Here is a 23,773-nt window from a genome sequence, read left to right on the forward strand (position 1 = left end):
GCCCTGGCTGTGTGCATTGATGGTACTGGATTCGTATATGCCTGTTTCTCTTTGTAATTTCAGAGGGAGAGGGCTTACAGGCTTATGTAAAATTGTCTATTGTAGTATGTAATGTATAAACACATTATATATGTAGTGGCAATAGCCGTGAGATAAATTGTTGAACTATGTGATAAATTGCAGAGCTATGTGAATGATTACATTTATGAATCATTGGGTACCTCACCTGAACAATCCACCTCCTCACTATCCACTCCCAAGTGTTCAGATTTCTCAACAGCCACCACTTGTCAATTTTGGTTGGTTTATTCCTGAAGATCTCATCACATGACATAATCTTTACTTGAAGATTAATTTTTTATTCCTGGAGACTCCAGGGCAATCCTGGAGGGCTGGCAACCCTAGCCGCCACTTAAAAATGAAACTGCCAAAGAAATGTTTCTTGCTTTTTCCAAACGTGGAATTTCTGCTTCAAAATTACACTGGCCTGAGGCCCAGGACAAGCCATGTTCAGCCCTGGACTAGTCACAGGTTCAAAGTCCAGTATCTCCAAGCTAGAAACAGGAGCTTTACATCTTTGTAAAGCCAGAAATATCCTTCCCCAAATTTCTAAAGCTTTGTTCTAGCCCTGGTAGATTGCAAGGACTTTAAAACAATACATTGCATGTATAAATAAGCTATTTTAGGTCATTGTAAGTGGTTTATAAAAGGTATTGATTGTAATATTTCTCTCTATCAGAAACTTGTACAATTGGATTCATGGTACTCAGAGAGCCTGGCTTTTCAGGGAAAGGAATACTATTTTTCATATCAGTAACATTTTCTAAAATAATCTCTAAAATATACCTACAAGGTTTTTTTGTGAAATGTGGCCTATTAAAACATGATGGTGCAGTGTGGTATATAGATTCTATTGGCACTCATTTGTGCATAAAGTGACCATCCAACAGTCATGCCAATAAAACCTTTATGGTATACATAATTCGGTATCTATGCACTGGGACTGTGATTTTGGGGGCAATTGGAAGAAACAAGGAAATATTTCTCTGGATGGTTCTTTAAAAAAAATTGGCAGCCGTTTGCAGTAGTTCCAGTATTTGTGTGTGGTGTTATAGTGGACAGGCTCTGGCTGCTCCATAGTGAAGGTTGTACTGAGTTTATAGTATAAATCCAACTTGCTCCCCTCCCTCAGAAATTCACAGAGGAATATCAACTTAAAAACTGGAAGATTAGGTATGTGGATGAAATAAAATTTCTACTAAAATTGAGATCAGTTGGACAAGAGGTTCATGAATTATAACACTCATTAAATAATAATTATAGCACTCATAAACAAGTGGCATTCGCCAAAGTTCAGAAACTCTACTCGTGGTTGGTTTGTTTGGTTTTTTTCCTGCTAATGTTTTGACCTGCAGTGGAAAGTTAAATTCTGGTTCACAGGGTACTTTATGGTCTCAGGAAAGAAAGGAGTAGGATCTGTTACTGGAGAAATAAGTAGAGTAAATGATTTGCTTGGTTTACTATTTCCTGTATCACTCAAAGGGTAATGGGGATACTACTGTTGTATCACTATATTATGTAGCACTGCAGTTTCAACTGGTGGCACAGAATTGTTGTGGATCACAGACTTTTGTTTTGTTTGGGGGTGTATTGCACTAAAATAAAAATTGCTCTTTTTGCTACACAATCTTGTTTCAAGCGCTAGTGACAAAGATTTTCATGTAGTCCAATTATAGAGTACTATGTATACCTGGAGGAGATACTAAATTATGTAAAGAGAGGAGCTGTGATAAGCGGAAGATACAGAGAAACAGACATAATGCATCATGGGCTAATGGCGGGGGAAGAGCAGAGGAGGAGTAACTTGGCTTGACAAAACAGGAGCTGAAAGAGAGCAGCTTGAAGCAGCAGGAGCTGAAAGATGGGAGTGGAATGGCTCTGAGGGAGGTAATCAGAGCAGCCTGGGAAAACTGATGGAGGAGGATCAAGGACAGAAGGTAGATCAAAGGAACTGAGAGATGCAGAATTCCAGAATGTCCCAAAGCTACAAACATTAGTGTCTGGAAACAATTTTAGCCAACTTTGTGTTACCTTGTCTCCCCTCTGTATGAGAGAGAATGGTCTTGTGGTTAAGGCACTGGACTAGAACTCAGGCTTGAGGTCTGTTCTCAGCTCTGCCCCAGATTTCCTGAGTGACTTTGGGCAAGTCATTTAATCTCCCTCTGACTCAGTTCTCTTCTGCAAAATGGGAACAATAATACTTCCTTTCCATTCCTTCTAGCAATATTTTGAGGATAAGTTTATTAATATTTTTGAAGTGTTCAGATACAGCAGTGATTGGGATTATGGAAAAGCTATAAATAAACCTAAATAACTCCCACTAATCCACCCAGGAATATGGCGAGACTGGACCATTGTTGCTATTTTAATGTATGGTATGTACTATGTATTATCAGCAATAAGGAGGATGAGGCCGCCAACAATGGGTAGGGATGGAGAGGCCTACTGTACAATTCCAGTTAATTCAGATGCACAGTATCCTGTATATATAGCCACACACAAGAGGAAGAGAGGTGTTTACATGCAAGAGTGTTAAATTTTTTTTCCCAAAGAGCATTGCACTCTCATATTGATTGAAAGTTGTTTTCTCTAGCTCTTGTGGCATTGTATAGTATGGGTCTTTGTTTAGATCACATCATACTTCTTCCTCTTTTAAACCGTACAATAATAATTAATGAGCTGTCTGTGGCTGCCTTGGAGTGCATCCTGTGCATCAGTGTGTCTCAGTTAATAGTAATAATTTCTCATTTGTAAAAGGGAAAGTGCTGCCGGTGATCTCAATCTCGGAAGGTTTCAGACTCACTCAAAGATTCCAATTTATTATACGCCCAGTTCTGATACCCTGCTGTTCTCTGTGTGGATTATGCTGCCGAGGTGGAAGGTGCCATCCTTCAAATGACACATAAATATTCCCTGGTCAACTGTTTCAGCTCTCAAAAGTTTAAAAATCCTGCCCCTTGTTTTATAAGATAGCTATCTAGTTCTCCATTTTACCCAGAACAGAACACAGAGATGCCTTTATTAGTACAGGAGGGCTTTATGCTACAAGTGCGGCTGCCTGCTATTGTGGCAATTTTTAGATATATCATTATCCGTTGCTAAGGTGAGCACATTGGCAGAGATTTTAAATTTAGTGGAAAGTATGTAGGTTATTTTGCTAATAATATTTTTCATTTCTGCAACACCTTTAATCTCACAATGTTTTACATGCCCATGGGAAGTAGGGAAGGGAGGGACATAGATTGCTTCACCCACTCTGAAATGCAGCAGCTGTTTAACAGCACACAACTACGTGAGAATTTAGAATAGAAAGTGAAGGATAATACGATATCTGATTGAAATGGCTGAGAGGAATTTAGAAAAGCAGGATATTATTGGAATTTGGTCAGGACATTGAGGTTAGGAATGTAGGAATTGCCCCACACACACCAATATCCTGTCTCTGACCGGTACCAGATGCTTCAGAGGGAGGCATTAAACCCTGTGAATGGACAATAGGATGCCCATAAGGGAAGTTCACCCCGCCCCAGGAGTTCTCGTGCCCTTACAGAATGTGTCAAGAGGTTGTATCTTCAATGACCCTAAGTGGTCAGGATCTCAGTTTTGTTTCTTATGCAAAAGACAACACCTCTGATGTCCCTTACTAGTACCCTTCTGGAGCCTTATTCAGTACTGGCTGAGAAGGAAGAGTGCTAGCAGTTGAATCACAGTAAACATTTGCTGCAGCACCTCAATGTAGCTCTGGTATGGTTGCACTGCAGCTGACAGTGAGTCTTCTACTCTGGGTAAACAGACTTGCGCTAGCAATGTGGATATTCCAGTTCAGGCTGGAGTTTGAGCTCTTGAGCCCAGCTGGGCTTAAGATCCTGGTTTGGAACAGACACATTGCTACTTTTAGCATCATAGCTTGAGACCCCCTAGTGCGAGTCCGTCTACCAGGGCTGGGAGGCTTGCTCCCAGCTGCAGCAAAGACATACCCTTAGAGGTCTCCCATTCAAGCACTGCCCTGGCTCACTATTGCTTATCTTGTGGGATCTGATGGGATCACAGCACAAGATGGTAAGTCTAGAATATGTGCTATGGCCTGATGATTTGCATAACAGTCTCATTTTCAAAAATGAAATGTCTTAGAAGCAAGTATTCTGATTAAGCATGAAAGTGTCTGTTGCATATATAGAAATGCTGCCTGTAATATGATAACTGGAACTGAAGGATGAGGGTCAGGTTTCAGGAGGGACCAAGTGTGGTGGGTACTGGAGGTTCAGGAATGCAAGCCAAGACCAGGCTGCTACCACACCATGTAATGCTGTAATGCTGAACCTCAGCATGTAATGCTGGCCTCTCACAATATTCCGTAATGTTCTGTTTCTTACACTTCTGTCAGCCTGCTGCATCACTTATTGCTAATGAAGCACTGCAGCTCTTCATAGTTATACATAGTATCCATGGATACCTATATACTGTCTTCACAGGACTGAAACATCATTACTCATTAATTTTTGTAGAATCATTCAAGCTTATTATTCTGTGGAGAAGCCAATACTTCAGAACCTCACAGTCTGTTGTGACAAAAGATTTATTTCTGATATCAAAGCCATTAAACTTCCTTTTTCATCACTTTATTGATTTGTACTAATTATTAACACTCGCTATATACCTGTCATAATTAAACCCTTTTGCTAACAAGACAAGGTGGCTCATGGGATTTCCACTGAATTAAAATAATCTTTCACCTTTAGATCTTTAGTTCTGAATCTAGCCTGAGTCAGTAATAAAAATTATCCTCTTCTGATGGCTCTTTAGTGACTAATATGAAATCATATGTTGGTTTCAGGCCATTTCCTTGTAAACAGGTGACTACATGACAAGAAACACCATCAGAACTTACACCTTGTAACAGTGTAGTTTGCCATTAAGGGCTGGAGGCCTGGGGCCAGCCAACCCTGAGTTTTGAAGGAACTGTTCCAGCCCACCTGTGTTGTGTTAATAGCCTTGATGGACAGTTGATTCTCCCAATAAAGGGAAGGGGGAAGCTGTGGCAGAGACTGAGGAGAGCCTTCCGCAGGGAAGACTTGGAGACCAGGGGAGTTGCCTTGGCTAGGAGGACTGGGAGTAACCTTCTAAGTCAGGAGGAAGACCGTGACACCAGGGGAGTTTGGAAGTCAGAGCCTGAAGGCTGAGCACCAGCCAAGCAATACCTGCGAGTTTGTGATCTAAGATCCTGTTCTGGGAAGGAGTGCTGGGACTCCCTACCAAGTGCTGAGTAGGAGGAGAGAGAGACACTCTGAACCAGGCTTTGTAAAGATCAGTGGGACTCAAACCTGGGTTGACAGAAAAACTAAGCAATGGACACCTCCACATGGCTACTCGGTGGCAGCTGTAACCTGGCTGCTTCCCGTGATCCACAAACTGCAGTGGATGTACACAGATGGGAAATCCTTTCCAAGAGACCCAGTTAGCAGCTGCTTTTGAGGCTCCTAATTGATCTTTTGACCCCATATAAGCCCATAGGGTGTACCAGGAAGCACCCAGGCAACAACACAGATCCCTAGTGAGCTGCCACAACTGGCTCTGCTTCTCCTTTCCTGAATTCCCAGCATTGACTTGGGCTCTGACTAGAATTCTGACACTTGCTCTGGATCCAGAATCTTGACACAACTCACCTCTGGTACTGATCTTGGCCTGGAAATCTGACCTCAAGCTGCTCGATCCCTAAGTCCCACCTCAGAACCCTGACAGAGTTGCGTCCTAGAGGGCCAGTGTGTGCCTGAAGGTTAAATAAATTGGACTTCAGAAAGGGAGTGTTTTAACTAACTTCAGATTGTGATCTGGATTTTTTGAGGTGGGAAACTGATGCAGAGCAAGCCCAGGCCACAAGGGGGTGTATGGGTGGCAGTTACCCTGTTACAACGGGTGTAGTTGGCAGAATTGACGAGCACCTCCCACCAAGGAAGGTGACAGTGTAGCGGCAGAAAGCAAAATGGAAGAAACTGCTTGGCTGAACAGCAGCAGTGGATGCAGGCAGTTCTGCAGAAGCAGCGATAGAAATCACAATGGGTCACACAGTGGGCTTTGGGACCCAACAGTGCTGGCAGGAAGACCACTGCCACCTGCAAAACAGTGATCTCTGTGTGTTTCCAGTGTGGAAGACTGGGGCACAGAAGATTTGAGTGCCCCAAGAAGCAGTATGAGTACTTTAGTGGGGAATGAATAGGAAAGAAACAGAAGCATGAGAGGGCAGGGACCCATCTGCCCAAGTGTTTGATATGGAGAGATCGGGTACATTAAAAGAGTTTGTACCTTGGATAATGGGGTGGAAGGGAAGGGAAAAGCCCAACAGACTAAGAGAGTGTCAAAGAGAGAGAGCTAAAGGGGGAAGCAGTCTGTGGTATGGTCACAAAAGTATGTCAGCCCTGGAAAACAAGTGGAGCAGTGATCTGCACAGTGATAGCCAGAATAGCCATGAGGAAATGTGATCAAAGCATAGAGATGCCCAGAGAGTGGCACGGTTGGATTAGTGTTTGGGAGACCACTGAGGCTGCAGCAAAAGTGAATGTTGCAGTCATGAGAACAGCTCTTATGGCTGCCAAGATGTGCAGAGGGAATATAGAAAGCCTGACCTCTTTAGGGGAGAAGGATTGGCAGGAGCTAGCTGTTATGGAGGAGGTCAGGCAGCAGGCCCTGAGGCAGCTGGACAAGTTAGGCAGGGTGCATCAGGCAACTGTAGAAGAGAGAGAACTCATTCATTATGTTGAGCAAACTGGATGGGGAGCTGGAGAGCTTGCATCTCAGAAGCAGACTGACAAGCGGCAAAGGAAGGAAGAACATAAGAACAGCCATACTGGATCAGATCAATGGTCCATCTAGCACAGTGTCCTGTCGTCCAACTTTGGCCAATGCCAGGTGCTTCAGAGGGAAAGAACAGAACAGGCAATCATCAAGTTATCTATCCCTTGTCATCCACTCCCAGCTTCTGGCAGTCAGAGGCTTAGGGACACCCAGAGCGTGGGGATGCATTCCTGACCATTTTGGCTAATAGCCATTGATGGACCTGTCCTCCATGAATTTATCTAATTCCACAGGTTGACTGTGCATTGTGTGAAGAAGTGCTTCCTTTTGTTTGTTTTAAACCTGCTGCCTAATAATTTCATTGGATGACCCCTGGCTCTTGTGTTCTGAGAAGGAGTAAATAACACTTCCTTAAGCACTTTCTCCACACCATTCATAATTTTATAGACCTCTATCATAGCCCCCCCTCCTTAGTCATCTCCCAGTCTTTTAATCTCTCCTCATATGAAAGCTGTTCCCTACTCTTAATAATTTTTGTTGCCCTTCTCGGTACCTTTTCCAGTTCTAATGTATCTTTATTGTGATGGGACAGCCAGAACTGCACACAGTATTCAAATTGTGGTCTTATCATGGATTTATATAGTAGCATTGTACTTTGTCTTATTATTGATCCCTTTCCCAATGGTTCCTAACATTCTGTTTGCTTTCTTGACTGCTGCTGCACATTGAGTGGATGTTTTCAGAGAACTATCCACAATGACTCCAAGATCTCTTTCTTGAGTGGTAACAGCTAATTTAGACCCCATCATTTTATATGTATTGCTGGGATTATGTTTTCCAGTGTGCATTACTTTGCATTTATTAACACTGAATTTCATTTGCCCTTTTGTTGCCCAGTCACCCAGTTTTGTGAGCTCCCTTGCGAGGTATGGCAGAAAGCTTGCATCGGGGTGGGCAAGGCTCTGGGAGGAATCTTGGGAAGCAGGTGTGGGATCAGGAGACACTGGAAACCCAAACTGTGTTCCAGGGGGATGAAGTCAGAACCCAGATAACACACGCAAGGAGGTGGGGTACCTAAACAGTGAGCCTTGGGAAAAACAAGGGAAACATAGGTAGCTCAAGTTCCTTGTCAGGGTGCATGGGAACTGGCCACCCTTGGGGCGTGGGGACAGGGGAAGAGTATCCCCAAAGGTAGAACTTTCCCTGAGGTGGGCAAGGTTCTAAGGGGAGGTTGTAACAGGGTGGCTTGCCCTAAAGGGCTGGAGGCCTGGAGCCAGCCAACCCTGATTTACTGATGGACCTCTCAAGCCTACCTGTGCTGAATTAACTGCTTTGATGGGGCCTAATGGAAGACAGCTGATTCCCCTATAAAAGCCCCCACAAAGTAGGGGGGGGGCTGAAGAAGCTGTGTCAGAAATGGCAGGGAATCAGGAAAAGCTTCTGCATGAAAGACCTGAGACAAGGGGAGTTGCCTCAGCTAAGAGGATTGGGAGTAGCCTGCTAAGGCAGGAGAAAGACCCTGTGACCAGGGGAGTTTGGAAGTCAGTGCCCGAAGGCTGAACTCCAGCCAGGTAAAGCCTGGGAGATGGTGAACTGAGATTCTTCTTTATGAAGGAGATTTGGGAACCCCTTACCAAGGGGGAGGTGAGAGATAGAGAGAGATGCTGAACTGGGGTTGAGGCCTGAAGGAACTGTTTGTACAGGATGATTAAATAAATTGGACCCGAGAAAGGGGAGTGTTTTAACTAACTCTGGATTGTGATCTGGAGTTTTAAGGAGTCCAGTGAGAGAAAGTGAGGCAGGATGCCTGGGGAGTGACTTCCAGCCAGGAGGGGCAGCTTGGGTGGCAGTCACCCCTTACACACCCTTACTGAGCATCTCAGAGGCACAAATGGACTGTTGAACTGAACCAACTTCTCACTCCTAGAGTGATTCAAAGTGATCATTTCAGGTCAGGACTGGGATTGGATCAGATTAATGAGGAAGGTTACATTACCACTTTACATTACCTGTCCTGAGGAAAGAAGATGTTAATATACAGGTCTGACAATTCAGCCAGTACCTTTTTTTAAACTACCTAAAATTCATTTTAAAACACAATTTTGGGTAGAGAGTGGGAAGCTAAGCAAGGTACTGATGAAAATAGTGTTAAAGCAGTACTTACTGGTGGGAAGGCAAAATGTAATCAGGCTTTCAACACTGGAGCATTTAATTCTTTTTAAAAAGTCTATTACAGACTCATTCTTAATGTATGTGATTTGCATAAAACCTTTTCTTCTGAATACCTGTAGCGGTACATAACTAAAAATGGAAAGTATAGTACATCAAGTCTAAATTTGCTGGGCTGACAGTACAGATGTGCCTATTTGTATTATGATTTTTTCAGTCTAAAATTTCCACAGGTCATATGTACACACACGCTCCAAACCCCATGAGGGGGATGGGGAGAATATTTTTAAAATATCCTTTAAAAAGGCAGTAATAAATGTGCATTTTGAGCATACGTCTCAGTATAGCTCAGTCTCTCTCAGAAGCGAGTACAAGGGGAATTGCTCCACCTTGCAGTTGTAAAGTAAAACTATTGCATTATGTGCTCACATAGCCATGCTAAAAAATCAGTCTTTTTAAAAGACAGTGAGGTTGGGAGGTTTGGTGTTTATTATCCATCAGTGATTTCTGTATGTAAGATGACCTGCAAACTCAGCCTGGGCTCTGACAGTTGAGGTTTTGCTTTCTCTGCATTGTTTCCAGTAGTAAAGGTCATGCAGGCCAAGTTGCCCTTAGTTACATCTGTGCAACCCCACTCTCTTTGAATTATACCCTCAGTGACACCTGTGCAACCTCTTTGCCTTCAGTAGGTTTGCACGGATGTAACTGATTGAAACTTAGGGTATTTTTACACTACAGTGGCACAGGGCCACCCAGAGGATTCAGGCTGGGCCGGGTCTTGGCGAATTGCTGCCGAAGAATGAAGTGGCGGCGGTAGAGTAGCCTAAGTGCCGCCAATTGTGCCTTTTTTTTTCCCACCGCTTGCAGTGCTTGTATTCACCGGGCGGTGCTCCAAGGCTTTGGCAGCAGTTCATCGGCGGGTCCTTCCCTAACTCCAAGTCTTCCGCTACACTGAAGTGCCGCCGAAAACCCAGAGCGGCTCGTGGGGCCCCTGTGAGGCCCGGGGCAAATTGCCCCACTTGTCTCCCCCCACCTCTGGGCGGCCCTGCAGTGACAAGACTATGTCGAAGCAGCTCTGATGCTGTAGGCCATAATGTAGACACTTCCTACACAGATGAAAGGGTTTTTTCCATTGATGTAATTAATCCATCTCTCTGAGAGGTCAACAGAAGAATTTTTCCAGCAACCTAGGGGGTTAGGTTGACCTAACTATAGCTCTAAGGGTGAGAAATTTTTCACAGTCCTGAATGACAGTTAGGTCAATCCAATTTTAAGTGTAGACCAGGCCTTAGGGGAGAACTCTGATACACAAGATGGAATAAAACCTGTAGGTCACTCTCCCACAGAGAGCAGTGCCAGCTCTTCAGAGTTAGCAGGGATAAAAAAGCAGAAAAAGCTTTTTATTTATTTTTTATGCAAAAGAAATAGATCTGTTGAGTAAAATTGTGCCATTACTTTTTACATAGCCATTTTTCAGGGTACACCACTCTTTAGGGTATTCTATCATTTTTGTGGTAAACTCTTTATTTTTGTTAGGTTCACAGTCTGATCATTTTAATTTGCATTGGATCGAAAGCTGAGAGACACAAGTTCTCAGCCCAGAAGCTGGGCATTCCTTCTAAAGTTTGCCAAACTGTTTAGCTACTTATTATTTGTTTAAATGGCAACAGAGTGCTGTGAGCTGTACAAAACACAGTGATAGGCATGGTCCTACTAGAGTGAAATAGAGAGAAGTGCAAAACAATACAGCTACATTAATGTCCAGAGTAGTTGGCACTGCACTTTAAGGTATGAATCAGAATACTTCTAGCTGAGGTGGTAGGCTTAGCTCAAGTGTGTTTTAAAGAATGATTTGAATGAAGGTCAGGATGATTGCCTGTCTGACAAGGTGTGAGAAGGAGTCACAGCTGAGAAGGGCAGCATGGCAGAAAGTCCAAAAGTGGGAGAAGCATACAAAATGGAGCAATAAGGTGGCAGGGAGTGGCACAGCAAGAGGGGGAATAAGAAGAAGTGGGGACAGAAGTGCAGACAAATGTGGAAAGCTGAGGGCCACAAGATTTAACTTGATGTAGAAAGTGAGAGAGAGTCATTGCACAGTTTCAAAGGGTATGTCTACACAGCAAAGAAAAACCTGGGGCTGGCCCATGCCTACCAACTAGGGTTTGCAGGGCTCAGGCTGCAGAGCTGTTTCATTGTTGTGTAGACTTCTGGGCTCGAGCTGGAGCCTTATCTCTGGGACCCTCCCACTGCACAGGGTCCTAGAACCCAGGGTACAGCCTGAGCCCAGAAGTTTACAAAGTAATGAAACAGCCCTGCAGCCCAAACCCTGTGAGCCTGAGTTGGCTGGCATGGGTCAGCCATGGGTTTTTCCCTGCTGTGTAGACAGGCCCAAAGAGTGGTGTCAAAATGAGAGATGACTAAGGCACAGACGAGCTGCAGCGCCATACATCTCTGTGCAAGGGGAAAAAATGAAGTTCCACTGACCTTTTTCATTTGTGTACCTCAAAATTAAGGAACATCCTGAAGACCTGGAGCAGTAGCCACTGGAACTGGGGGATAATGACATCTGCCATGTGATAGTTATTAACCTGATGTAATACTAACCCATGTCTCTTAGCTAGGGCTCAGAACTAAAGATCAGTTCGTTCAGCTTTCCTGTGTGTCATACTGTTATTACCTGGTGTCAAAAGAAAAATTAATCTCTGGCAAAATGGGGCAAGTGCTTTCTCCCATGCTGCCCCTCATGCTCGGGAGATGCTCCCATAGGCATCCACAAAACTTCCTCATGATCCACCTTCAAATCCCTCCTAAAAACTCTACTTTGCTGTGAGGTCCACAAAAAAACTTGACAACAATTAGGCTGCTGGTGTGCTGACACTACAGCCTAGCGTACTGACAGATATTGTCTCGTTGCTTCCTTAGTCTCTCTCATCTGCCTCTATCCACCTTTTATCTCACATCTTAGGCTTAGGTTGTAAGATCTTTGGGGGCAGGGACTGTCTTTTTGTTTTATTTGTACATCATCTACCACAATGGGGTCCTGGTCCATGACTGGGGCTCCTAAGTGCTACGATAATACAAATAATCAACAATAATACATTAAATCAGGTTTATGATGGATAATTAAGACTTGGTGAACAGATCAGAAAGAACTGATAACCTGCACAGAATCAAGGGGTTTTGGAGGCTAACATATTTACTGACCCCGGTTCGTAAATAGATTATTGAGCCTGGGCTGGAGTTGTTTACACAGCTTCGGCTACACCACATTAGCCCAGGCATATAAAGCTGGATACCAGAATCTAAAGGGTTTCACATGCAGACCCCAAACCTCCAAGTGAACATTTCAGAGTTGGTTTGCTGCCAACCCGTCAGTGCACTCTGAAGGTTTTGCACCATTAATAGACCTTAAGATAGTAGTGGGCGCAACTATAATAGACCATGTGTAAAACATACATGCATTCCCTTGGTGCTGATTTATATTGTTTAAAGAGATGGGGGCGGAACAAGCTGTTAAAAGATGAAGAAATTGAAAGCTCCCCTAACTGCTATATTATCCACCTGACATTCTCTAAATGCCAGTCATTAATTACTAGTGTATTGAAAATCAGAACACTTATCCAATCCAGATTATGTTACATCTGTGAGCCAGAGAAGTTTCCACTGTCGTAGTCTTTCCCATCTAAATAATTTTTTTTAAAGTTGTTAAAGAAGAGCAGGTCTACAAAAGGCTGTTCTGTTTTATCTCATTAAGGCCTGTTATCCCCACAAAGATATTTTTAGCTTCTCTGTCCCTTCCACCATAATACTTATTAATGTTTTAAGGCATTCACAGTGTAATTATTAAATTCCAAATTCAGCCCTCAATCTGCAGCTTTCGCCAAGGTCAATAAAATGAGGGCTGCACATGCACATCTGCTGGCAGAATTTGGCCACAAGCAACAACATTCTTGTCTTATTCCTGAGCCAGTATTAAGAAAGGATTGAAACTGGTTTATGATTTAGACTGCTCCTGCAATCCTGACACCTGTAGACCTCTCCTTCAACTCAGTGGGAGATTGGTGTACAGATCCACAGCAGGTCTGCAATGCCATGGATGCTGCTGGAGTCACCAATAGGATCACTTCTGCCTGAGCTGTATGTTCAAAAATGAAAGTTTTATCCAGAACTTTATTTTGAGATGGATTTGCTCCTCATTTCTGTACATTTTCATACCTGCTAACATTTTGAAATCTATACATCAAGTTATGTATAGCTTGGGGATAGAAGGAGGACACCCTTTTTCACTCTGCTGATATTAATTGGATGAGGAGATCATTTTAGAAGGTGCAGTTCAGGAAAACTAGAAGGTGGAATGATAAAACAAAGACTGTCCCTTCTAAACATGGGCAGGTGCTGTATAGGCATTGTTAGAACACTAGCCTTAGTGCCTTTTATCTGAGGATATCAATTAATGTTGCCAAGATTAACAAGTTAAGACGCATGACAATTCTGTAAGAAAGGTAATTATCTCTAATTTTACCCCTATTTTTGGATCCCCAAATTGAGACACATCAGGTCTGCTTCAGAGGTTCTAAACACTTTCAGCTTCCATTGATTCACTTGGAGTTGTAAGTGCTCTGTGCCTCTGACAACCAGAGTCTGAAGTTGGGTGTCCGAAAATAGTGGACACATTTGATATGAGTCAGAGTTGGGCAAACTACAGCCTGTGGGCTGCATCCAGCCCACAGAACCCTCCTGCCTGGCCTCTGAGCTCCTGCCCCAGGTAGCTAGCACCCAGCCCCTCCCCTGCAGCCTCAGCTCACTCTGCCGCCGGTGCAGTGCTCTCAACGTAATGCTCTGGGTGGTAGGGCTGCAAGTGCCTGGGGCAGCACAGCTGCAGAGTCGGGGTCTGACCGGTGCTCTGTGCTGCGCAGCAGAGTGACTGGCTCCAGCCGGGCAGCACAGCAGGCTGTCCTGGTGCTGTGGGCAGCATGGCTGTAGTGCTGCCAGCCACCAGTGCTCCAGGCAGTGCAGTAAGAGGGCAAGGAGCAGGGGGGTTGGATAGAGGGTAGGGGAGTTTGGGGTGGTGGTCAGGGACAGGGGTGTGGATAGGGGTCAAGGTGGTCAGAGGGCAGGGAACAGGGGGTGAATGGGGGCAGGGGTCCCCAGGGGGCAGTCAGGAAGGAGAGGAGGGGTTGGATGGGGTGGCGGGGGGCAGTCAAGAGGCAGGAGTTCCAGGGGCGGTCAGGGGACAGGGTATGGGGGGCTTAGATGGGGCAGGAGTCCCGGAGGGGCATCAGAGAACAAGAAGCAGGGGTGGGTCAGACAGGGGTGGGGCCGGGTCACACCTGCCTGTTTGGGGAGGCACAGCCTCCGCTAACCTGCCCTCCATATAATTTTGGAAACTGATGCAGCCCTCAGGCCAAAAAGTTTGCCCGCCCCTGACCTAAGTGATGTGGCAAAGGTCATGTAGCAATTGTGGAGCAGACCTGGGAGTACAATCCAGTTCCCCTAATTCCAGGTCCTATCCCTTAATCACAAAATGATGCTTCATTGCAACCCTCAGGGAAAACAAAAATGTACGTTCTGCTCACTTTTTCCTACATTCTCCTCAGCTATCAAGCATTAAAAAGGCCAATTTAAGTAATAGGTTTTAAATATGATTGGGTTTATATGCTCATCATTTTGTCTTTTTCCATCCCTATATAGAGGTTACCTCTGAATTTTGTTTTCTCCCCTGTGAGAAGTCTTTGCTATTAAGTTTCCTGTTGCAGAGCAAGTGTTGAAATGCAGTGAGAATCATTTGTATCACCTGGTTTTCTCCTGTTGTGTTTTGTTTTTTTCTTAGCATACAACAGTTTTGCCCTTTATATTAATCGAGATGAGAACAACACATCATCAGTATCCCAGCAGGAGCTGTGGACTGGCTGCAGTATGCACCTTCTCTGTTGGCTATATATTATGGTAAGGACCGTACATGCTGTGTTTTCATATTGTATTGGGGGATTGTACTGCTAAATTTGGGCACATATTTCATTAGGGATATAATCACTAACAGATTCACACTGCATGCCTCGTTTGGTCCAAGACCTGGGCTTTGTCTGGCTTCCCCAGATGCTGATATTTTTAGAAAGTATATGCCAAACCTCACACAACAGGAATTTGTTGAACAATCCCATGTAAGCACTGATCTTTCCAAAGCTACATTTTTCAATCTTTTTTCAAACTAAATGTTTTTCTTGGACCCTGATTTTATTGCTTAGGGTTTTTCGTTCTATCAAACAAAAATTGAGAATAGGCAAATGATTTCCTTCAACAGCATTTTAAGCCCCTTTAGAAAAGATAAGGCTTTTTTTCCTTTTTCTTTTAGTTCACTAATTCTTGTGTTAGAATCAATTACAGAAACCCAAACATTCTGTAATTTATTTCAAATGCAAATATTTGGGAAAATCTTTAAGTAAAGAAAGCATAAGCAACACTAAACTTGGTCTTTGGGGAGTTTTCCAATTAAAAATATCTGACTTATCTGACAAAGCAGCTTTACCCATTGGACTTTTTCTTTTTAAATCCTGCAATTATTTAGTCATTCTGCCCCCGCCACACACACACACACGATCCTTGTTTGGTTAAAAAGTCTGTCTGTCCTCCTCTCCCCCTTCACATACGTGTGCACACGTGCACACACACACCCCACATGCGCACACACTCTCTCTCTCCCCTCTCCCCTCCCCTTGAGGCCCTTTATGATGCCGTTTACCTCTCTTCCTACTCCCTTCCTCTGAGACTTTACTTCACAACAGTTTTCCCATAAGCTAAGAGAACTGGGGATACAGCTCCTTCCAGAACTCGGGAATACTACCTTTTCCACCAGCCAAAGGGGGCCACTAGTTAGAAAGCAACATAGGGTCTGAAAGCGCTACTTCTTCAATGCTCCCTGACCTTATATGGGCCAAGGAAAAAGGGGACATCATACCCAGGTATAGGTACCCACCACACACAGAGTCATCATGTAATAACCAAAATCAAGGTAATCAGAGTCAAATTCTGTGGCCGGATTTCAAAGGGATCAGGTATCAGAGGGGTAGCCATGTTAGTCTGAATCTGTAAAAGCAGCAGAGAATCCTGTGGCACCTTATAGACTAACAGATGTTTTGGAGCATGAGCTTTCGTGGGTGAATACCCACTTCGTCAGAGAAGGGATCATGATAATTTTATTATTAATAATATTTGTAATTGTGCTTGGTGAGATAAAGATAAAAAAATGTCATGCATCATGGCATAAACTGATTGCTCTAGAGAAAAGGAAGGATTCTTTTTTTCACCTACATGCAAAAATGCACAACTAGCTAGGTGTGTTGTGGTTATTTTTTCACTTTCTTCTGAACAATACACAACAGCAAGATACCAGACTTAGTAAATGAATGGGCTTATTTAGTACGGCAACTTGTCTTTTTTCCAAAATGGTCCCTTCGGGTCTCTGAGTCTATGAATCTGTGCAAATCATGAGATGAGGCCAATGGAAAATTATTCCACAGGAATGGAAAAGTTGAAGCAGTCCACTTGTGTAAGTGGAAATAAATTCAAGTAGTGTCTTAAGAGCTTTTTAAGGCAGTGTTACAAAATCAGTATGAAAAGATTGTTTTACTTATGTTTATTTTTTTCTCAAGTGAGTTGCATACATAAATTGACACTGACACAAGGTGCTAGGTGATACAGTATCTTGCAGCTTCTACACAGTCACATCCTCCATATCAGTTATTTTCATTACGTTTATACTTGCAAAGACTCTGACGGAAATTGTTATTGCACAGCATACACCTCTCATTCCAAACACTAGGTAATTTATTTCTTAAAACAACTAAGAACCTTGTATAGCTTGCTCCTGCCCAGCACAGGTATCTGCATCCTGCATTTAGAAGCACAAAGTAAAAGGAGATGAGCAGGACAGGGAACACAGGGGAAACTGATTCTGCATTAAGAGATATACACTGCTACCCATTCACTTTGTTACTCCTGTCTACATATTTCAGTGCTGTCGTAATAATACTCAGCCCTGCTATGGTGTTTTTCATTCATAGATCTCAAAATGCTTTACAGAAACCAGTATCATAATTCCCATTTTACAGCTGAGGGAAACTGAGGCACAGGACGGGAAGTGACTTGCCCAAGGTCATGCAGCAAAGCAGTGGTACAAGTGGGACTTGAACCCAGTTTCCTTGCATTCCAGTTTTTTTGTGCTGTCCATTATACCACACTGTTGCCTTTTTCCCCAGTGAGCTCCCTTCAGCATTGTTGATCATTTAGGTGTGATTCATAGCTGTGTAGGAGTGGAAGGGACCTTGAGTGAGCATCTAGTCCAGACTCCTGCCCTGACGCGGGACCAAGTATAACTAGACCATCCCTGAAAAGCATTTGTCTAACATGTTCTTTAAAACCTCCTGCGATAGAGATTCTACAACCTCCCTTGGAAGCCTATTTGCTTATAGTTAGAAAACTTTTCCTGATATCCTACCTCAATCTCCCTTACTGCAGACTGAGCCAATTATTTCTTGTCCTACCTTTAGTGGACATGGAGAACAATTGATCACTCCCCTCTTTAGAACAGCCCTTAACATATTTCAAGGCTGTTATCAAATCTCAGTTCAGTTTTCCTGTCTCAGGACTAAACATGGGAAGGTGCTTTTTTTTTTTTTTAACCTTTCCTCATAGGTCAAGTTTTCTAAATCTTTTATCATTTTATTGCTCTTATCTGCACACTCTCAAATTTGTCTACATCTTTCCTAGAGTGTGATGCCCAGAACTGGACAAGCACTTCAGCTGAGACCTCATCAGTGCCAAATAGAGCAGGACAAGTACCTGCCATGTCTTACATAGGACACACCTATTAATACACACCAGCATATTAGCCTTTTTTTAAAACTGTGTCATGTCAGTGGCTCATATTCCATTTGTGCTCAACTATAATCCTCACATCCTCTTCCGCAGCCCTCCTGACTTGCCAGTTATTCCCCCTTTTGTACTTGTGCATTTGATTTTTTTTCCTTCCTAAGTGTAGTACTTTGCATTTGTTTTTATTGACTTTTGGCATGTTGATTTCTGGCCAAATTCTCTCCTTTGTCAAGGTCATTTTGAATTCTAATCCTGTCCTCCAAAGGACAGGCCTATTTGCTTATAGTTAGAAAACTTTTCCTGTCATCCCTCCCAGCTTTGGTCAGCTGTAAGTTTTATAAGCACACTCTCTGCTCCAGTATTGATTTTCCTACAGACTGTACCAAGAATGGATAGGGCTGCTCTCAGCTAACTCCATTTCTTCCTTGCTGAGAATTCCCAAAAGGGAGTTGGAGCAATTGCTTCTCCTCTCTGAGGACATGCATGTGGGGTTCTGCACAACTGCATTTTGTTTCCTCTCACGTTCATGGCCTATAAAGGTCAGTGGGAGGATTAGTGAGGCAGCATGGTCTGTCCTGTGTCAGCCTGCGGATAACACCTAGTTTTATATCTCTGAATCTCCCCAGACAGTTCAGTGCTATTGAAGGTTCTACCCAGTCTGTAGACTGAGGCTGGAATATAGATCAAAAATCGTTGGGTTAAGTTCAAGCCAAACAGAACTGAAGCGATGATGGTAGGCTCAGGCTGGAAGGAGCAACCAGAAAATATGAGAAGGATTATATTTGCCCCTTTTAGCAAGGGTGCGCCCACATTTCGTCACGAGAACTTACCAACTTGAGGTAGTGCTGGATTCCCCACCTGTTGGTAAGTGACCATATAGAAACACTAACCATGAATGCTTGTATTCATCTGTCTTGCTAGGAGGTTGTATTGATTTCATTTGGAGAAGTGGGATCCAACTACCAATCCATGCCTGTGTCACCTCAAGCTTATTGCATTCTATCTGAGGCTGGACCTGGAAAATAAAACTAGAGCAGAATGCAACAGCCTGCTCATTAAGCAGTGTATCTTGCTGGGAGCACACACTGCCATTGCCCCAGGACCTGGTTGGACTCCTGGTTAGAGCTTAAGGCGTTGTTTTTGACTTATAAAGCTCATAGCCTGCCTGCCTGAGAGACGGTCTCTCTCCTTGTGCCATCCTGCCATATTTGAGATCAGGAGAGGCAGATGTGGTGGAAGCTGGTGCCAGGGTGGTTTGTCCTCAGGTTTTAAATGTACTCTTTGCATGGGCTGACCTAGTCCAGATCTTTTGACCTTTTGGACACACTACAATGATCATCGTTGGAGCCAGCTGTATGGAGAGAAAGGGGCACATTAGGAATAGTGTTTAGGTTTAGGTTTGGGAGTAAAGGTTTGGGATTAGTTATTTTCTGGTTTTAGGATAAGGGGAAGCAGGTGTTTCTATTTGTCATGTGTCTGTTTCATTTATGGAAAGGTACTAGGGTGCTGAAAGAGGTGCTTTTTCCTTCTATAGTGTATAAAAAAAACCCCACCCACAAGTAGCAACAGAGAGGATCAGAGCCAAGTTGTATGCTGGAGATTACACTGAAGCCCATTTCTCTCACCCCCAACCCATCACCCCTTTATTTTCTCTTTCATCCCTGCATTCATGAAAGGATTAGAGCAGGCACACAAACTGCGGAGACACACACATTCTCTGTGGAAGGACAAGTCTTAGCTTTTAATTAACTTTTCTCATGGCCCTATACAGCAGTCTCTCAGATTTGCACCAGAGGACAATAGTCTAGCACTGCATACTGCCCATAGGGTGACCAGATGTCCTGATTTTATAGGGACAGTCCTGATTTTTGGGTCTTTTTCTCATATATGCTCCTATTACCCCCCACCCCCTGTCCCAATTTTTCACAATTGGTGTCTGGTCGCCCTAACTGCCCACCTTACATGGACTTTTGGGATCAAGGCCTTGGTATAATGTGCTTTATTGATAATGGGATCACACTTTATTTTCATTAGTGCTAGAAAACTGTTCTGAGCACATTCTGACTACCCAAAGCAAACAAAAAACCCACAGGCACTGGGTCTATGTATTTGATTGTCAAGGCAGATAAAATCGCAAGATATTATTTTGCTCATTGTAGCAATCATGGTCTCATGGCAACTACTGTCTGAGCCATATGTGGCCACAGAAGAAATGAAGCCAAAGGGGTATAGTTAAAAGATCTTTGTGTTCCTTCTGCTGCTGAGATGTACTGGATGCCAAAGAGCCACTCCCAAGGACATGACTGCGCTTTAGTCATGCGGGAGTAGGTATCTAGGAGTAAAGCACTTGATCAATATTCTTGTTCCTACATTCACTACAGTGGGAGTTGCCCCTACCTGTGCCAGGGCTGAACTTGGGTTCATTTTTTCCACTACTTAATAAAACAATTCAGGCAGGGCAGGTCCCATCAAACTTATTTAGAAAAACATGGATTTTCTTACAGCTGGCTTTAGGGAGGTCTGTTAATTTGATAAGTGGAGGAAGGGATGTTTGCATAGGGTGATGATTGTATGCATTTTTTAAAAAAGGAAGTTCCTAGATGTTTGGTAGTGTGATAATAAATCAAGACAAATAGCGCTGGATATATGCAAGAGAAAAATTAAATTTACATTCACTTATCCTAGGTATCCCACGTGTTCTCATGCCTCTCACACCTCCCATCGTAGTGATCTCCATCTTCAATGAGCTGGCCACTTTATACTTCACTACAGCCTACCTTTATTTTTGAATCCCATATAGACTGAAGTTCACGCCACTTTCTTCCAAAATGAAAAGGGAAGAAGAAATTAGTATGGATCAAATTTGCAAAAAAATACATTGCTGGCTAAACTCTCTAGCAGCTTTCTGTCAGTCTATTTACCCTGCAGCATAGAACTCAGAAATAGACTAGACCTGCTATGGGTCACTGAGTTCATGCCCCTGAAAGTGCAGGGTTGTTCCCTACACTGTAACCTTGAGTGATTCATTCATTCCGGTTTCAAATGACTCAGCTGATACAACTCCCTCACTTCCGCTGGGAGACATTCCTTAGTCTGCAATGTTGTTGTCACTGTGTTGGTCCCAGGCTATTAGAGAAACAAGGGGGGTGAGGGAATATCTTTTATTGGACCAACTTCTGTTGATGAGACAGACAAGCTTTCAAGCTCACACTGTAACATCTAAAACAATCACAGTCACAGCATTCAATATGTCACGAATTTTTTTCAGGTAGATATGTATAGAATGTCGCACACCACATGCTTGGGCTTAGTTGGTTTACCTCAGTTAGCACTAGAAGTAATAGAGGTACAGAGTTTTCCAATGCATCTTCCACTTCCTCAAGCAAACTTGTTTTTTAATGCAAGCTAGAAAAATGGCAGAAAGGAAGACTCAGTATTTTGGCAGGAAGGAGCTAAAGGATTAACTGCAATAGTAGCAGTTTTTTGGGTTTGTTTGTTTTTTTAAAAAAGGTACACTTCAATTTTTTGGAACCCCAGAACAGAGCTGCTCCCCCTCCAAAAATGTTTATATGAAAAAGAGCTACATTTTTCTATTTTTTTTCCTGTTTTCAAACTAGCTAGTGAGCAGGTTGAAAAATTTCAAATGTTTCATTGAAGTAATGACAAATATTTTGTAAGAAATTTCTTCAGAAATGTCTTTTCAACCAGCTGAACTCAGTAATAATGACAGGATGTTATTTGTGACCTATGGGATATTCATCTTCAAAAAAAGAAAGCTGTGTGATAGGATACATGTGCTGTCACAGAATCAGAGGGAGAGCAGAGGTTCTAACCCTCTGGACTTCTGCAGATAAAAATATTAAACATTGCATACGTGAATATAAACCATTTAATGAATGTTGCACCAATGGATGTATCTTAAAACTAAACTAAAATTGGACCAACTAACTTTGCAGTAGACAAAGTCAATTTAATCTCCACCAACACCACCACACACACACTATTTATATCTCAACTAGCAACTTTTTTAACCTGTACAATAGTAGGGTCTTAAATTGGCTCTGGCTTTGCAATCCAAAGTGTGTCTTAATGCATGTTCCCCTGTGCTTACCTAATAATGAGGTTGAACAAGAATAATGATTCCTAGAATTGCCGTGTCGAAGGCATTCATTAAAGTTAATAATCAGTAGTCTTGTATCGAAGACTTATGCCCACAGTTGATCAGTCCTTTATTGTGCAGTATTCAGTTAGTGAGTTCATTCCTTCTTGAATACAAACTAACAAAGGACATCAGGTAATGTTTCCATGGCAGCAGTCCTACTTTTGCTACTCACATCTGTAATATAGACAATGCAGCAATACTCGCTGTGTCACTGCTCAGGGGAAAGAAGTACAGTGTTAATAATTCCAGCATAGGAAACTGGGTTGTGTGGTTGTTTTCCAGTGAGGTCAGGATGGCTAGTCAGGTGTGCTTTTGAACTTTGTTTCTTAAGCAGCACTTGTTTTATCTTGTTCTTGTCATATTAGTTCCTATTAGTGACCTGATCATGTTGTTGTAGGGACAGTCACAAAGCTGGATCCACAAAAAGACTTAGGCATTGCAATGCTGAGCATTGCAACACCTACCTCTTAAGCACCCTGCCACCTGGTAGACTCTTCCGCCCTGAGTTATGTCAGGCTCCCCATACAAAGCATGGGGAGAGCTAAGCATCTAAGAAGGGAATTCCTGTAGGCATGCTATGAGCACACCAAGGAGATCAAGCCCCACAGGTGTGATAGGCAAGAGAGTGCCTAATTGAAGAAGACTGCCAGAGCTCAGGGGTGAGTTAGGGCTCCAAGCAATTTGTTAGCCATGGGGCAGCATCAAGATTTAGGCAGCTTTGTGTATACCTACTGGGGAAAATCTAGGCCTCTGCAAGATTAGATGCTAGCTAAGTGGTGGTTTTCAGAATGTCTGTGGCACCTAAATGATGAGCTCCTTAAATACCTTTGTGGATCTAGCCCATGACTGCTAAACTGGAAGCATAACTTGCAATCCATCATGATGTGTGTTAATAACTAAAGGGCATACCACTTTGGCCAGCAAAGAGTAAAACTTACAGAACATAAGCCAGGATGCTACATTCAACAAGCCATAGATAACATTCAAGAATTCTTTAGTGACACAGTTGATTTAGACAATATTTTTGGTGTCCAAAATAAATTGATTCTAGTAAATGTCACTTCCACTTGGTTCATGAACTAATCATTCAAGTGCATATCAGTAGATCAAAGACCCCTTTGAGTATTCCTCCACTAGAGGTGCTGTAAACTGGTGGGCAGTTTCACCAGCCAAGGAAGGGAAATAAAGCTCCAAGCACAGTCTTTTAAGGCTTTTTCCTCAAGGTTTGTTTTACAGTTCACCTAATGATCACAAAAGTGAAAAAAAATTCGGAGCAGTAATTCCCATGAGTTTCTCTGCTTTGAGTCAGCCAAGAGTGGAGAGGACATACCATTTCCCTTCCTTTACCCCCAGCAGCTATGTGACAAGCTAAGACCTATTAGTCATTTAGGGTCTTTAGCACTTTTACCTTTTCACAAGTACATTCTGGCACAGCAGCAAAGAGTCCTGTGGCACCTTATATAACAGATGTATCGGAGCATGCATCTGACGAAGTGGGCATTCACTCACGAAAGCTCATGCTCCAATACGTCTGTTAGTCTATAAGGTGCCACAGGACTCTTTGCTGCTTTTACAGATCCAGACTAACACGACTACCCCTCTGATACTGGCACAGTACAAGAGCTGTAGAATACAAACTATCCACAAGTATGGAGGGACTTTTTCACATGTGGCAGGAGGGGGGCTAGGGTCAGCAGCCAATCACAGTTATCTCACAGATTA

The 23,773-nt window shown here is 43.1% G+C and overlaps 1 protein-coding gene across 3 annotated transcripts in view; it reads left to right on the top strand.

Annotated features, from left to right (window-relative positions):
* AIG1 (androgen induced 1) overlaps positions 1-23,773 on the top strand; it is a 195,291-nt gene that overhangs the window by 164,721 nt on the left and 6,797 nt on the right. For 2 of the 3 annotated variants that reach the window (XM_032794954.2, XM_032794897.2), the window contains one exon: positions 14,849-14,964. The exons of the other annotated variant lie outside the window; for it this stretch is intronic. In XM_032794954.2, the coding sequence (XP_032650845.1) occupies positions 14,849-14,964 (116 nt within the window). The remainder of the gene's footprint in view (positions 1-14,848; positions 14,965-23,773) is intronic. 3 annotated transcript variants of the gene reach the window in all.

Source organism: Chelonoidis abingdonii, chromosome 3, assembly GCF_003597395.2.
Source record: "Chelonoidis abingdonii isolate Lonesome George chromosome 3, CheloAbing_2.0, whole genome shotgun sequence".
NCBI classification, from domain to species: Eukaryota; Metazoa; Chordata; order Testudines; family Testudinidae; genus Chelonoidis; species Chelonoidis abingdonii.